Genomic DNA, 16,393 nt, shown 5'->3' on the forward strand with positions numbered 1-16,393 from the left:
CTGTCAGAATCGCAACATTTCAACATTTTTGTTTTTTGTAAAACAGGCTTAGGAACTTGCTCTCCAGTTGCAAAGTGCCTAATGACAATACAATCATTGAGGCCCTGCTTCAATCAGACTGGAGTGGTGTGTGTCAGTCTTGATGAAAGGAGTGCTGGAGAATAAAACAAATTCATTAAAAGGCGTGTGCGCCACTATAAGAAAGTATCGGGGACAGGAGTACATTTCTGTTCTGCTTTTTCTAGCATACATTTTGATGAATCTCATGGGCTAGAAGAAGAGGCATGAACAAAGACAAGTGTATCATTTAGCTTTTATTTAAAAATACTGCACAAATGTGTGACATGCCAATATTTTTATGAACCGTTTAAAATTTCAGACATTTTTAACATTCCATAAAAAAATAAAAAAAACATTATCTCCAAACAATTTGATTCCATTTAAAATTGCATCATATTATACGTAATATAATTAGTAAACCTGGAAGATAAGTGGCATCAAAAGTCTGGTACTTATATTAAATTTTTTTTCATTCACAGAGATATTTCCAATTTCTGGGGAGCTTAGTCATGATAGCCCCAATAAGTAGCGACAGGAAGTGAAGCCATATAGGCCTACAATTTGACCATTAATCAGTTTCTGATAACATATCATTTCAAACGATTAGCAATATATGGTTTTACTTCCAGCTGTCACTTTGTCAAAAAATGGTCTTTACAGCTTAAAAAGAAAATCTCTGCAAGAAAAAATGAATTATAATTACGACACTGTGTCTACTATGGGCAATTTTCTGTTGTGGGTGAAATACTATTTACAATATATAAAAACTTAAAAGAAAAAAGCAGAAGCCTTTAATCTAGCAATAAGTCATTCCAGCTCAGAAAGTTGGCTACGTAGTAGACTTTGCGAACTGCTAGAAAAGCATGCACGTTGCTGCCTCTCCATCCACTAGTATGTGAAACAATGGTAGCTTGTCCTGCTGCCTGGCATTGGGAACAACCAATGATAATGGGTTTTATATGGTAAAGTCTATGATTTAGCCCAATCTTAAATAATTTATACATATACGAAATTCAAAAAGGCTTCATTTAAAAATCAGTGTTTCCTAAACTCCTGTCCTCACGGCCCCACCATAGATTACGTTTTCAGGATTTCCATAGTATCGAACAGGTGATGGAATTATCAAGGCAAAAGAAATTGCAGCATCATCGCTCACCTTCTTCTGTGCAATATTAAGAAATCCTGATAACATCTCTTGGAGTCCACGAGGACTGAATCTTGGGAAACACTGATCTAAATAAAGGTTAAAAAAAGAGGTTATCTGGGACTATTTAATTTTTTTTCTTATGGGCCTAAGAACTTACAGGCAGGTAATTGCTATCTGCCTGCCTGTTGCGGATATCTGCAGCTTCCGGTGATGTCACGGTGACAGAGCTGCTACATCTCTTCCGCTCCACTCTTGACATGGCGTGAATGCTGATTGATAGATGACTCCCTGCTGCGTAACAGTGGGGAACTGGCTGTCAATCAGCATGATGGTGTCAGTCGCCCCCCGCGACAGAGCAGCCCAGAAGAGGAAGAGCTGGTCTGTTAACGTGAAGCAGCTGAATTGCCGGCAGGAGCGGTCAGAGATCACTCAACCACCAGTTCCCAGTCAAAAGAGGAGATGTTTAGAACTACCTGAGCTATAACTTCTTATCCCCCCCCCAAAAAAAAATTATAATAAAATAGTCCTCGAAAATCCCTTTAAAATCAACCTCAATTTCAAGATCTAGGCTTACTGCAGGTGAATTACATTTTTCTTGTTTGCATCTAGAGACTGAATGCAATCTTGCTTCTAAGCAATCCACTGTGGTGGATAAATGACATTTTCATTGATACATTGTAGCAGGATAAAATAAAAAATGTGACCTTGCTGATGTATTTAGCTAGAATGGATACAATTATATTTCTTGAGGTTTGTTGGCTTATTAGTGATCAGTAACAGATGTGAAACTCAGGCACATAACAGAATATATATTTTTGTCGTTCAGCGATTAAAGGCCATTCTGGTTGTAGGTAAATAAAAGTTAAAGTACTAATAGTATAAAAGCCAATTCTTACACATTATGCAGTATTTTTTTTTAAGAAGGCTATCTATATTGGACTAGAAATTGTTATTAAAAAGCATATTCTTACAAAAATATTTTAACACTGTACATTTTGTATTGGAAGTGATGATTTTCATTTCTTTTCATCTACAAAAGTAAAACTTTGAAAGCAACAAAAAAGAAAAAAGCATAAAAAAGAACAACACTGTACACTTTCCTCCCGTTTCAGTTAGTGCAATGCACAAAAGGGCCAATTCATCAAGACTGCTGTCTCGTATGCTTTCTAGAGTAAGATGTAGAAAAGACCACTGCTTAATGAATTAGGCTCAGTTGTAATTTATATTAAATTTTTGTTGTAAATAATAATGAATTGGTTGGGCTCAAATAGACCATATCCCTCCACTCTTAAAAAGTAGTCAGAGCTGGCAATAGCAAAAAAAAAAAAAAAAGCAGATCTTCAAATTTTTGTTCAACTAGTTTTTGCACAAAAATTTGCAACAGTTTTCTTGGGAAAAGACATCACTTCTGCAATAATTCTTAAATTCCACAGATGTTGTATGCTTAAGATATACTTTGCAAGTTAACAATTTAAATAATACCAGTGCAATTTACATTGGAGGAAAAACACAATAGATCAATGACATATTTGGACAGCAGAGAATGAGTGTTACAGTTACGCTCCGTTGCTGTAACTTATAGTATCGCACGGCATCACATGCCCACCAAGTACAACAGACAACTGAAAGTGAAGGCACAATTATTGGGTGCTGAGGTTGCGATCATACTAAGGCCTTGCGGCTTGAAGTGCTCACAACAAACATTTTAAAGTGAATCCGTCAACAGTGTTCAGCCATATAATCTGAGAGTGAATGATGTAGGGTCTCGGAGCCCGATTCCAAGGATCAGTCCTTTACCAGGTGGTGTGTTGCAATACAAATCTGTGGATTCTCACTAAAGAACTAGGGGTCTCACGCCACGTAGTCCTGCTGCTCTATGTCATCACAACCAAATTATCGATTAGCAGATTTCTGTCAATGTACAGTGTACACAGAAAGCTGGCAATCAGTGGTGTGGGCTGGGGTATACAAAAGCTGTATTCAGAACACCGCTAAGTCTGCAAAGAAAACTGTGATTTTTGTCAAAATCACAGTTTGCATCCACATCGCTGGAACCCGGGTCTCGGCCACTAAATCATCCTGCCCTCGGAGAACACAGCAAAAACCTGGTGACAGATTCCTTTTGACCACCCGAATCCAATCTAAATGTGTCTGTAACATAATCACCATCTTCCCTGTTTTTGCAGCATCGCACCGGTAGTCTTCGGGATTACGTGATCGCTCATCTTTTCTGGGTCACACAGGGGCTAGTGTGGGGCGATGCCACTTCCACCAATGTAAGCTTATGAAGCGTCAGAATTAGGGTTCATGGACTTGCATTGTGAAAACAACTTTTAGTCCACACAAACTTGTGTATGTGCCACCCAGTCGGATTTGAGGATACGTGATCCAGAAGAGCAATGCTGGAAACCGGCAGTTGCAAGTACGGTAGTTAAATGCACCTACACTACATTACAGACACATTTAGGAGCCACTAGGGAAGACAATTTTTGCCAGGAGTGCTTCATTAAGGGAGCCCAAAATAGTCCCTTTACCCAAAACACCAAGGAACCAGCACTATAAGTGTGTAATAGTGGTGAGGCATGGATTTTGCATTGGAGTCAATGAGATTCAAGCTACACCTCTGACAAACTCTATTTTTAGTTTACGGCCCAATGATGGGTGCATATTTATTTTTTTATTTTTTTAATATATCCAATAGAAGACTAGTCCTCAGTTACACAAATAAATACACGTTTAAAAAAAAAAAAAAAAAAAGTGTGTACATATGTATTAGTGTACATATTCACTAAGAATTTTTTAAACATTTCAGGTGAAGATACTTTTTCTAAATTTCACTAATTTCTTAAAAAATTGATAAGGTGCAGTGTCTTGAGAAGGAAGAGTCCAATTTTGATTAGTGTTATGCAAGCTGGAAAACCCTACTCCTCCTGCTCGAAGGTAAAAGGTGTAAGTGGTAACTGATAGTAAAAAGCTACACAAGCCATAGAAAAAGTGTTGGAAATTTGTGCCAAATTGCATTCAGTGTTAGACCAATCCGATAAATAGTGTATAATGTATGACGAACATTAAAAGTAATTTGGCTTCAGAATAAAAAAAAAAAAAAAAAAAAAAACACTACACATAGAAAACGCAATATACAGACACATATCATCCATCGTGAGAACTGTCAAAGGTTATATCCAAAACTCTTAATACAAAACCGCTCAATATACAATATTTTGCTTTAAAAATTTATTTCTACTCTAATTTTTATACCGAGGGCAATGTTTCAAATTTGTGTTAAAACGCAATTGCTTCAGAAGACATTCCTTATACAACTGACTGAATTGCAATTTTTTTTAATTGGATTTAGCTTTAAAATGTTGTAAGAATTTAGACCTAGGCAAAATTTTGTAAAGGATTTCTACTTGTAGACAAAAAGCTCATTTATTTCTTTGCACAGACTTCTGCTAGTGTCCTGAATTTAGGCTCTAATTGGTTTAAAAAGTCCAGTTTGTCGTCCTCGCCTCGAAGTTCGCTGCAGCAGCCTACAGATCCAGCCACAGATCCTTTTCCCTCATAGTTGTACGGCACAACATAATCCTCGCCACGTTGATGGTCTTCATCCTGTCCGCACATGTATAGTTTCTGCCAATGGAAAATAAACAATATGTAATATATGTATAAAGGCAACAATATTCCTAAAATGATGATACTTTTGCAGGCTATAATCCTCACTCACTTTGATTTCTGCTCAAAAAGAAATGTATTTGCTATGGGTGGCCGACACTTTTTAAAGTCTTTTTTTATGCACGAGGGAATATGCAGTTTTTAATTATGTATGCAATAGTTGGACATCTATGATAACAAACTTAACCTATCCTTTAGTAATTCATCAAATTCAGCTACAATGGAAACATATCTCCGACAAAGCATCACATGAAAGTACTTACATCTCCAAGATGAGTGTTCACAAAACTGTGCCACTCTCCGTAATTGTGTCTGCTTCCATCCATCATGTGATGTCCATCTCTAAGAGACTGGTATGTTAGTCTACCACCAGTGGAGTCTGAATGCAGATTGGTTTGTTTTATGGTCTGCGTTAGGTGTTGTCCCATTTGGGAAACATTTTGTCCACCTTCATGTCCACTGGGTGGAGCATTTCCGACAATATCCGGATTTACCATGATCACAGGAACTTTATAATTGCTTTCCTGTAAGATAGTGAGATCACTTAATAGTCGATAGTGCTGAAACTTAGAAAGTAACCAATCTTAAACAGGCCTTTGTCCATCCAATATTTTTAAACAGAAGGGTGCGATTACGTTTAACTTTTGCTGATATCCACCGTGCCCCGCTCTATTATAGCGAGGGTGGCATCAATGTCATGCAACTAGCACCACAGAAACTGATACTTTCAGAAATGGCTCCAATTTCAGCAACTAAACCCCTTAGATGCTGTTGCCAATCTTGAAAGTAGCATTTAAAGGGACACTGTCACCATACAACACCATCGGCACTCGCCAAATAGCGAAGCATCTCCTCTATTTCAAACCACTTAAAGGGACACTGTCACCTGAATTTGGAGGGAACAATCTTCAGCCATGGAGGCGGGGTTTTTGTGTTTTTGATTCACCCTTTCCTTACCCGCTGGCTGCATGCTGGCTGCAATATTGGATTCTCTGTCCTCCATAGTACACGCCTGCGCAAGGCAAGATTGCACCTTGTGCAGGCGTGTACTATGGAGGACAGAGAATGAACTTCAATCCAATATTGCAGCCAGCATGCAGCCAGCAGGTAAGGAAAGGGTGAATCAAAAACACAAAAACCCCGCCTCCATGGCTGAAGATTGTTCCCTCCAAATTCAGGTGACAGTGTCCCTTTAAGTGGTTTGAAATAGAGGAGATGCTCCACTATTTGGCGGGTGCCGATGGTGTTGTCATGGCAATCTGAGATCCATAAAAGGTTCCCAGGTATGCCATAGGAGAATGTCAATTATATAAAGCGATCACAGGTTCAAGTAATTAAAAAAGTTTTAAAAGAATTAGCATATGTGATATAGCAACAGTTATCTGAACTGATATAATACTGATCACATATGGTGAATGTCGAAGCAAAAAAAAAAAAAATATGGAACAGGAAAAGAAAGTTCTATGGACCTTAAAATATTATCAATAAAAACTATGGCTCATCCCACACACAAAAACTACTAATAAATTAAAAAATAAAGAACATTTTATTTTGTTATCACCACAATTATACTAACCCATAGAACAAATTTACCAGGTTAATTGTACAGCAAAGTGACCATCGTAAAAACAAAACCATTCTACCCTAAATTACATTTTTACTATTTTTACAGCAGTTTATACTGTATAGTAAAATTAATGATTCTATTCACACCTACATTTCTCCTTGCTAGAAACAAGTCCTGCATAGCTATGTGGACAAAAATAAAACAGTTACAGGAGGAAAAAAAAAAAATCCCATACACTCACCATAACATCTGCTCCAGGTGCTTCAGTGTTGTTGATAAGTAAATTTTGCTGTGGTCCATCATCAATGAAGCCCCCTTTAGCTATACCTGCTCCAGATCCGCACAGGCAGGCCGTTAACAAACCTATAGGACGTAGACACATGATTAATATTTATATGATACCCCACCCACAAAGTCATATCATATGGCCAAGCTGTCACTATGCTCTGGCTGTGACCATAGTTGAACGTTTCAATTAATAATAACTATGAATACAATCCTTTCAGATCATCACTGTGCTGGATATTTCAGCCATAATGCTCCCGTCTGTAATGACCAATGAAATCACAAGATTCCTGCCGCAAACTGGATTGGTTTCTAACCTAACTGTACGCAATCTGAGATAATTCTGACCCCACGAACTTTAATTACGGGGACACAATCAACAGCAGCCAAAGCATGTAAGGTGTAGAACATGCATAGAGGAGGATGCTTCATTTGTGTGGTCACAGGGACCCCCACAACATGATCACGATATACAGACAGGTTACCGCGGCAGTCACCAGAGTAAACCACCAGGTCTATAATTGGTTGCCTATAACTGGTGCAACATTACTAGGAATTCAAAAACCATCAAAGGAACACTGATTGAGGTTAACCAGAATGAAAAAAATAAAAATTGTGTTTTTCATTTTAAAAAAAAAAAAACAAAAAAACTACCGTATATACTCGAGTATAAGCCGAGATTTTCAGCCCAAATTTTTAGGCTGAAAGTGCCCCTCTCGGCTTATACTCGAGTCACAGTAGCGGTGGGGTCGGCGGGTGAGGGGGTGAGGGCGCTGAGGTATACTTACCTAGTCCCAGCGATCCTCGCGCTGTCCCTGCCGTCCCACGGTCTTCTGTGCTGCAGCTTCTTCCCCTCTTCAGCGGTCACCGTTACCGCTCATTAGAGAAATGAATAGGCGGCTCCACCTCCCATAGGGGTGGAGCCGCCTATTCATTTCTCTAATCAGCGGTAACGGTGACCGCTGATAGAGAAAGAAGCTGCAGCACAGAACACCGTGGGCCAGGATCGCTGGGACTAGGTAAGCATGTTATATTCACCTGTCCGCGTTCCAGCCGCCGGGTGCCGCTCCATCTTCCCGGTGTCTCTGCGCTCTGACTGTGCAGGTCAGAGGGCGCGATGACGCATATAGTGTGCGCGCCTCCCTCTGCCTGATCAGTCAGCGTGCAGAGACGCCGGGACCGGACGCCCGGAGCTGCAATCAAGAGAGGTGAGTATGGCTTTTTTTTTTTTTATTGCAGCGGCACAGATTTATACTGAGCATCTATGGGGCAGTATGAACGGTGCAGAGCACTATATGGGGCAGATATGGAGCAATAAGAACGGTGCAGAGCACTATATGGGGCAGATATGGAGCAATAAGAACGGTGCAGAACACTATATGGGGCAGATATGGGGCAATATGAACAGTGCGGAGCACTATATGGGGCAGATATGGGGCAATATGAACGGTGCAGAGCACTATATGGGGCAGATATGGGGCAATATGAACAGTGCAGAGCACTATATGGGGCAGATATGGGGCAATATGAACAGTGCGGAGCACTATATGGGGCAGATATGGGGCAATATGAACGGTGCAGAGCACTATATGGCACAGCTATGGGGCAATATGAACGGTGCAGAGCACTATATGGCACAGCTATGGGGAAATATGAACGGTGCAGAGCACTATGTGGCACAGCTATGGGGCAATAATGATCTATTTTTATTTTTGAAATTCACCGGTAAATGCTGCATTTCCACCCTAGGCTTATACTCGAGTCAATAAGTTTTCCCATTTTTTTGTGGCAAAATTAGGGGGGGTTGGCTTATATTCGGGTCGGCTTATACTCGAGTATATACGGTATTTGGATTTAAATAGCCAAGCAGAAAAAGAAAACCCGCAAACACAGTTTATAAAAACGCATGGCTGTTCGAAGATTGGAAAAAATTAAAGCAACTGCTTGGTGTTTAAGACAAACATTTTTTTACTTTCTGGAATGTCTTTATTCCACAGACAACTGAATAAACAAGAACACAAATAAAAATTAACTTACAAAGAAGTAACGCGAACAGCAGTGCTGACAGGACCATGACGAGAATAGCCAGACCTCCAAGAGAAGTATTTTTATCAGCCGCTCGGTTGGTGCAAGTGAGACTATCAAAGCAATCGCACTTTCGAACAACGATTTCCTGTGTAATGCCATAACCTTGCTTGTCAACTATTTTCATTGGAACTACGTAAGTTCCAAGTGGAAGGCTGCCGATTTCTTCTATACGTGCAGAATTTCCTACAGAAAAGAGATACAAATGTGGGCTAATGTAATTTGTTACCAGTTTTTATGTATAGGGCATAAATTGCGCTTTTGGGTTCATAAATAAAGTCTTACAAACCAATTAACACTGAAGTAGTCTACCAATAATTTAGGACAGCTATAAATTACTCAGGGGCATGGTTTTGATACATTTGCATATAAAACACCACCTATGAAATGGGCAAGTCTAAATTAATTTGGCCACACGCTATTAAGAAAAAAAATTATCCATAGTGGAAATATTCAGTATTATGGGAATATTAAACTTTGTATCCATAAACACGTTGCCAATGGCATAAGGCACATCCAGCGACACCGTACATACCATCCTGAGTAGCAATGCGCCAGTTCTTTGTGACAGTTGCATCTCTGCTGCTATCCAAGGCAAAAACGTAGGGATTGCCATGGGGCACACTGTCATCATCAGTTGCTTCAATCTCTGCATAGGTTCTGCCAAGTTGGCAAATAGTATATTCACTTCTTGGTACAACAGGAAAGTTGTCATTCACGTCTTCAATTGTCATTACTAATGTGCAGGTTCCAGATTTTCCACCTAGTTGTAAGGAAAAATAAAAGTAAAAAATACGTAGAACTAAGTTGCACTCTTGTTTAACCACACTCATTTAACCCCTTATGTAAAAATGAAAGGTATAACATTTTTTAAAGAAAATTCACAGCAATTTTCAAGATTTCCACCTGCGGTCTTTCAATAGAAAAATGCCTCTCTTTGGCTAAACATCTGCCTCGGTTCTACCTTTTAAGGTACCTTCACACATAACGATATTGTTAACGATATCGTTGCATTTTGTGACGTAGCAACGATATCGTTAATGAAATCGTTATGTGTGACAGCGACCAACGATCAGGCCCCTGCTGGGAGATCGTTGGTCGCTGAAGAAAGTCCAGAACTTTATTTCGTCGCTGGATCTCCCGCGGACATCGCTGGATCGGCGTGTGTGACACCGATCCAGCGATGTCTTCACTGGTAACCAGGGTAAACATCGGGTAAATAAGCGCAGGGCCGCGCTTAGTAACCCGATATTTACCCTGGTTACCATCCTAAAAGTAAAAAAAACAAACAGTACATACTTACCTACCGCTGACTGTCCCCCGGCGCTGTGCTCTGCACTCCTCCTGCACTGACTGTGAGCGTCGGTCAGCCGGAAAGCAGAGCGGTGACGTCACCGCTCTGCTTTCCGGCCGCTGTACTCACACAGACAGTACAGGAGGAGTGCAGACAAGCAGAGCGCCGGGGACAGACAGCGGTAGGTAAGTATGTACTGTTTGTTTTTTTACTTTTAGGATGGTAACCATCGGGTTACTAAGCGCGGCCCTGCGCTTAGTTACCCGATGTTTACCCTGGTTACCGGCATCGTTGGTCGCTGGAGAGCGGTCTGTGTGACAGCTCTCCAGCGACCAAACAGCGACGCTGCAGCGATCCGGATCGTTGTCGGTATCGCTGCAGCGTCGCTTAATGTGAAGGGGCCTTTACTCTTATAGGGAAAAACATGGTTGCATCATATCAAGATTAGAGAGCAACCAAATGAAGTTAGACCCAAGAATCAAGAAAACTTGAAATAAGCTGCAACCTCTTGAGCTCATTCTTCCATCCATCCTTGTGCAAACATTGACATTACGCATCTCTAGACTCAAAATGCAAGTAAAATAACCGCATCAAAGCAAATATTGATAATAAAGAGCAGAAACGCTTACTTTGATCAGTTGCCAAAATTGTTACATTGTATTGGTGAGTTGGAATATCTTTAGACTCATAGTCCAAAACTTTTGCTGTTGTTATCCGGCCGGTATTTGCATCAACGTTAACCAAGGACAGACGATCTGTCAAAATCTTGTACCTGTGGTGAAGTATTCATTATTAGAACACTAAAATATAAAGTAAAGTGTACGAGAACCAGTGCATTGCAAGGAGGTGCCTAGGATTTCAAGAACATGGCTGATTTAATACCAAAATATGTCCGCAGGCTGCGCATAATATTGCAGTTCAACCCTACTAGCCACAATGGAGCAGAGACACTGTAGCATGCACAACCCACGGTCAGGAATGGTGCAGTCACTGGACGCAGCCAGGATTTTCTAATCCTGCACAGTCCTTAATAGTGGATAAATACAAAGGCACTTACTGAATTCCAGAGCTGCTCTTAGTCTCAGGGTCAATTGCTGGGAAGTCAGTAACAACAATTCCGGCTGTCTGATTTTCTTTCACACGCACTTCTTTAATTGTGGGTTGGCACTCTGGTCCCTCATCCACATCTTTGACAATGACCGTAACTGGAATAGTGTTTACACCACTGGTTTTTGTCCCGGCCTGTGTTACAAGGCTCACTTCATTAGCAACTGCCACTTGTAACACAAATCGTTTGGTTTCCTCATAGTTTATTGGCTAAAGACAAAAGGAAATTTTATTTGACAGTTGTCCACATTAGAGTTATTGCGGAATAGTAAATTTTAAACAAGATAAGGGCCCATTCAAACATCCAATTTTCACACAGGAGTGCCATCCGTGGTTTTTACGAATAGCACTCATACCTGTAACAGTTGATGGGTCCCATTCACACATCTGTGAATTTTAGGGACTGAGAGGTTGTTGGAAAATCAAGGAGTCGGATCAAAATCGGCAATGGAAATAAATGTGTCTGAAAATATTGGACAACACCGACAACAGCAGAATGCCGTCTGATTTTCATTGTCAGAATGGAGAATTTTTTTTAATGAAAGTCTGATAAAATCAGCTCAATGGGCTCTGAGTATAACAGTCATGTATGGTAAGAGTATGCAGTCATCACAAACTCCATATTTAATTTAGTATAGGATTGTACACCGTACCAGACAAATAATCACGTAAAAAACATTAAAACTATTTTAATGTGCTCTTCCATGCTACAAGCAGAGACAGCATTGCATAGGCGGCTCCGAGGCTGACCAGACCGAGCCAGCTTGTGAGTAGAGTTGAGCGAATTTGTTCGGGTTCCCTCTTATTCAGCAAGCTATAGCTCTTATCGAATAAGTTGCAGATGGAACCCAGCTTCCTGGATCGCTCCGGCTGATCGGCGCCGCAGCTCCATGTGTCGCGGTTGTGTCACAGTCACAGCACATGCATGGGCTCTCAATGTATGGGTTGTGACTGTCACAAGCCAGTGGTCTTTGCTTAGGACACTGGTGGCTACTACAGTCTGGACAGAGAAGTTTTTAATTCTGTAGTACACTGCTCATTGCCCAAAAATAAAAAAAAAACTTTCTAAACCAATTTGAAATTTTACCGATTTAACAAGATGTGACAACCCCTAGGTTAAATGGGTTACATACACAAGAAATGAGAGGATGGGATTATTACAGATAATCAGTTACAGATGTCATTTTACCACAGAAATAGCACCACACATGTCTAATGGCTAAGTCTGGTACTGCAGCTCCACCTCATTCAAGGAAAATCAATACCACACACAACAAATGGCAGAGAGAAACTGTTACAGGGGCAGAAAATACCTTCAAGACATTTCCTCCGTATAGCTTAGAGGAAACCATCACAATGGTCATTTATTTGTATGCAACAGAAGTCTCAATAGTATATAGAAATATGAAGTCTTTTTACCTTGATAACACGGAGCAATCCCTCATTTGTTTTTGGATCAGTAGTAATATTAAAATGACCCAACCCATTTCCTTGGGTGATGGAAAACAGAGCTCTCCAGTTTGACGTGTTAACCAGGTCATCGTCTATTATGGGGATTCGCAGTATGACCATTCCACTTTCATTTTCATTTACTTCTACTTCATACTGATGGAAAGAATCATAGGAATATTAGTAAATGTGGAATAAAGGACACAGATGAAGATGATGTATTCAGATTGGAGTACTTAGAAATGTCTCTTGTAGTAAATCAGGCGCTTTATTCTACAGTCATAGGTTAGTGTATCAAGGATACTACAAAAAATGGAAACACTTACTGACTGCTTAACGAAGGTGGGAGCATAATCATTGACGTCCACCACAGTTACAGACATTGTTCCGGTGGAAGACAAAGCACCGATACCGCCTCCCATATCACGAACTTCAACTATAAGGGTGTAGTGGTCTTGAGTCTTGAACATAAGCAAAGACAGCACATAGAAGTTAAAACATGGAATCAAAAGTCGGTAATGAGAAGTTCTATTTTATTCTTCTACAAAGAATTTTTAATTTAACAATTTGCTGGCATTCCCTCTTATTTGACTTTTTGAAGAGTTTTTGAGTTCCTATTTCAATAAGTTTCTTGGGAAACATTTAAAAGGACTGATTGTGGAAAATGTTACATTCTTGCAAAGGGGAATAGGATGTTAGAAAAAAAAAAGAAAACCCTCAGCAATTTATGACTTCCTGGCATCCACTAATATCCTGCACAGGCCACTTTGTAGTCTAAACAGAGAAAGGAAGAAGAGAAGTCACAGTTCAACCAGCCATTGGAATGCTGCAGCCTGTGATTGGCTGCAGTGTTCAAGTGACTGGGCAGTGCGTGATCAGAAAACAACCATCGATGTGCTGCTCAAAGTCACCGGCAAGGTTTTATTTTGCCCAGACAACCCCTTTATGGTGCTTATGGATACACACAATATTGCAGAAGTGAAAAGCCTGTTTGACCTAAACTCCTGTCTATACAGCATCAGTAAGGGTGTTACTAAATTAGTGAAAGAGGATGAAGCTGATCTGGGATCACATACAGATCACATATAGTTAAACCACGTTCAGAATTTTACATAAGTATTGTAAGCCAAAGCCAGGAGTGAAAAAGTATAATGGAAAAAAAGTCACCATTTCTGTTTTTGGCTTACAAATACTTATGTAAAATACTGACCGTGTGAACGTGGTCTTACACAAATACTCATTCTGAAATTGAATACCCAGACACATCTACAAAATCTATTTCTAAATGAGAGACCTTCTGTATTATCAGAGGATGTTCACACAAACATCTTTCCATTCTAGATTTTGCTTCAGCTCCACATAAAAATCTGCCAAAATCCATGATTTACAAGCAGATCTGTCACAGATTGTAATGCGGATTGAAACTTATGCATTGAAAAAAGAAAAATAAATGGGAAAAATCTGAAGCATGAATGGCCTCGCTGTTAAATTTATCATTCGAAGGTCAAATGACACTGGAGATTTTTTTTCAGAGCGTGCGGATATGATTTGGTACAATCTCATTCACTTTGCTGCTACTGTACTAAACTGCCAATTCAAGTGAAAATCCACACAGAGAGCGTTCATTGTGTGAAAGTGTTCGTATCTTTACCTAGGGTTCTTGTAATACTATTTTCTATAAAATGCATTTTTGCATGTAATGACAGGCCATACAGAAGTGGCAGGTCTTCTGAAGTCAGTAGCTGACAGCCCAGGTTCACCAGCATTCTATTCTGTGTGCTCAGCTGCCCTCTTGCTGGAAACTCCAACGCCTAAACTAAAAAAAACTCATGCGTCTGAAGAAAATGCAATACCTCTCTGTCAAGCCTGTTTGAAGACGTTGTGATTATGCCATATTCTGGGTGTATGTTGAACATGCTCGGTGATGGAGGAATTTGTTGAAGAAGAGCATATCTCAGAAGGGTGTGCCTCGTGCCTTGGAGATCTTTGTCTGTAGCATTCACCCTCCCCACAACACTCCCTACACAGGGAAACAACAAAACATTAATACAAAATGCATGAGCAAACTATTACGTTTTATAGCTAAAATGAATAAAAAGTCATGAAATAAAACGACAAGCCACTTTAGATATTTGCTTTTGAAGAAAATGTTACCTTGAAGGCTCACTCACATGAGTGTATACATTGGACAAGTGCTATCCGATTTTTTTTTTAAATCTGACAGCACTTGGAACAATACCGATGTCTGATCTTTTCACTGATATAGAATCTGTCAGGTGGAGGAAGAAAAAAAAAAAAAATTTGCAGCATGCTGTGATTTCACTTTGAAATTGGATGTAAACCATCCATTCAAGTCCATAAGCTCATGAAATCCATCGGACTGCACTGATATCATCTGAGTGTAGTCTGATTTCCACAGACTCACGGCATGAAAAAATGTTGTTCTCCATCTTCTACTCATGGTGTGCTCCAATTCTCCCTACCGACACTTGGATCAAATTCTGATCAGTGTATCATTTGTATAATCAACCTGATTCTCTCAGGTAAGAGAACCTACAGTTGAGCGAGTGAGACCTAAAAAGAATGTATCATTAGAAGATGACTTAATGTATAATTGTAGTAAAGGAGCCTGACATGTTGCCTGACCCAAGGCCAGCAGGTATCAGATGCTGACTGAGTGATGGCAGACATGTATATTTGACATTGAAACATACTTTACCAGCTGCCTGGGAACCAAGCCTCCACACACCCGCTCCCCCTTAAGCGATGGGAGTCCACCTTTGTGCATGTATAGAGAGAGACCTTTCAGTCATTGGCAGGGGGGGAGGACAAAAATCACTGGGGACCTGCCTTTTCAACTAGTCACCTGTGTACTTGGTCCCCAGTCAGCTTTTAAATGCAGCTAGCATCCAATTCATCCGACTTATGTATCGGGCAGCATGTATCCACCGTCAGCTTCCCTTTGACACAGAACATAACTAATTGTATAAATCAAGCTTCTGATAACACGTTCCCTTTATAAAAGGAAGTCTGCCAATCCAAATAAACATCTTGAGAAATGCCATAACATCACGTCAGAAGCGCCAACTGTTAGATCCGCGACCTCAAGCTTAAATCCCTGCCAAATCCTACATCAAAAGGGTTGTGGTGCTCAATAAAGTGCCTGAGCTCAAGTGAAGCCTAATGGGCGGAAACGTTCTCACATCTCCAGTCTGAAAATTCTGAGCAGTAATGATAATTGTTTTGTTCAGTAGGCTGACCGGCCTGTATATAAATGCCCGCACCCACTGTAATTCAGTCCTGACAAGCAGAGTTTACGTGCAACAGAAACAATAATACCAGCAATGTCATTTGAGATATTTTATTCTGTAAAGCCATCTCATAAGACACTGCTGATATTATTGTCACTTAACCAGGGCTGTGAAGTCGCTGTCCATTTTGGTTAAGTCAGTATAAAGTGGACCGACTCCTAAAATCTATATATACGTATATATAATTGTCTAAGGGGTACTTCCGTCTGTCTGTCTCGGAAATCCCGCGTCGCTGATTGGTCTCGCCAGCTGCCTGTCCTGGCTGCCGCGACCAATCAGCGACGGGCACAGTCAGGCCGAGAATTAGTCCCTCCCTACTCCCGTCACCGCTCACACAGGGTGAATGCCAGCGTTAACGGACCACATTATGCCGCAGGTAACGCACTCCATTAACACCACTATTAACCCTGTGTAAC

The 16,393-nt window shown here is 40.4% G+C and overlaps 1 protein-coding gene across 1 annotated transcript in view; it reads right to left on the reverse strand.

Annotated features, from left to right (window-relative positions):
* Nucleotides 1-299: 299 nt before the first annotated feature.
* LOC138642774 (desmocollin-2-like) overlaps nucleotides 300-16,393 on the reverse strand; it is a 33,270-nt gene continuing 17,176 nt past the window's right edge. The window contains exons 7-16 of the mRNA XM_069731243.1: nucleotides 14,520-14,686; nucleotides 12,993-13,127; nucleotides 12,637-12,822; nucleotides 11,168-11,427; nucleotides 10,740-10,882; nucleotides 9,352-9,579; nucleotides 8,769-9,002; nucleotides 6,688-6,809; nucleotides 5,143-5,403; nucleotides 300-4,837 (exon numbers count right to left, since the gene is read on the reverse strand). Of these exons, the coding sequence (XP_069587344.1) occupies nucleotides 4,637-4,837; nucleotides 5,143-5,403; nucleotides 6,688-6,809; nucleotides 8,769-9,002; nucleotides 9,352-9,579; nucleotides 10,740-10,882; nucleotides 11,168-11,427; nucleotides 12,637-12,822; nucleotides 12,993-13,127; nucleotides 14,520-14,686 (1,937 nt within the window). The 3' untranslated portion in view covers nucleotides 300-4,636. The remainder of the gene's footprint in view (nucleotides 4,838-5,142; nucleotides 5,404-6,687; nucleotides 6,810-8,768; nucleotides 9,003-9,351; nucleotides 9,580-10,739; nucleotides 10,883-11,167; nucleotides 11,428-12,636; nucleotides 12,823-12,992; nucleotides 13,128-14,519; nucleotides 14,687-16,393) is intronic.

The sequence above is a fragment of the Ranitomeya imitator genome, chromosome 6 (genome assembly GCF_032444005.1).
Source record: "Ranitomeya imitator isolate aRanImi1 chromosome 6, aRanImi1.pri, whole genome shotgun sequence".
Classification (NCBI taxonomy): Eukaryota; Metazoa; Chordata; class Amphibia; order Anura; family Dendrobatidae; genus Ranitomeya; species Ranitomeya imitator.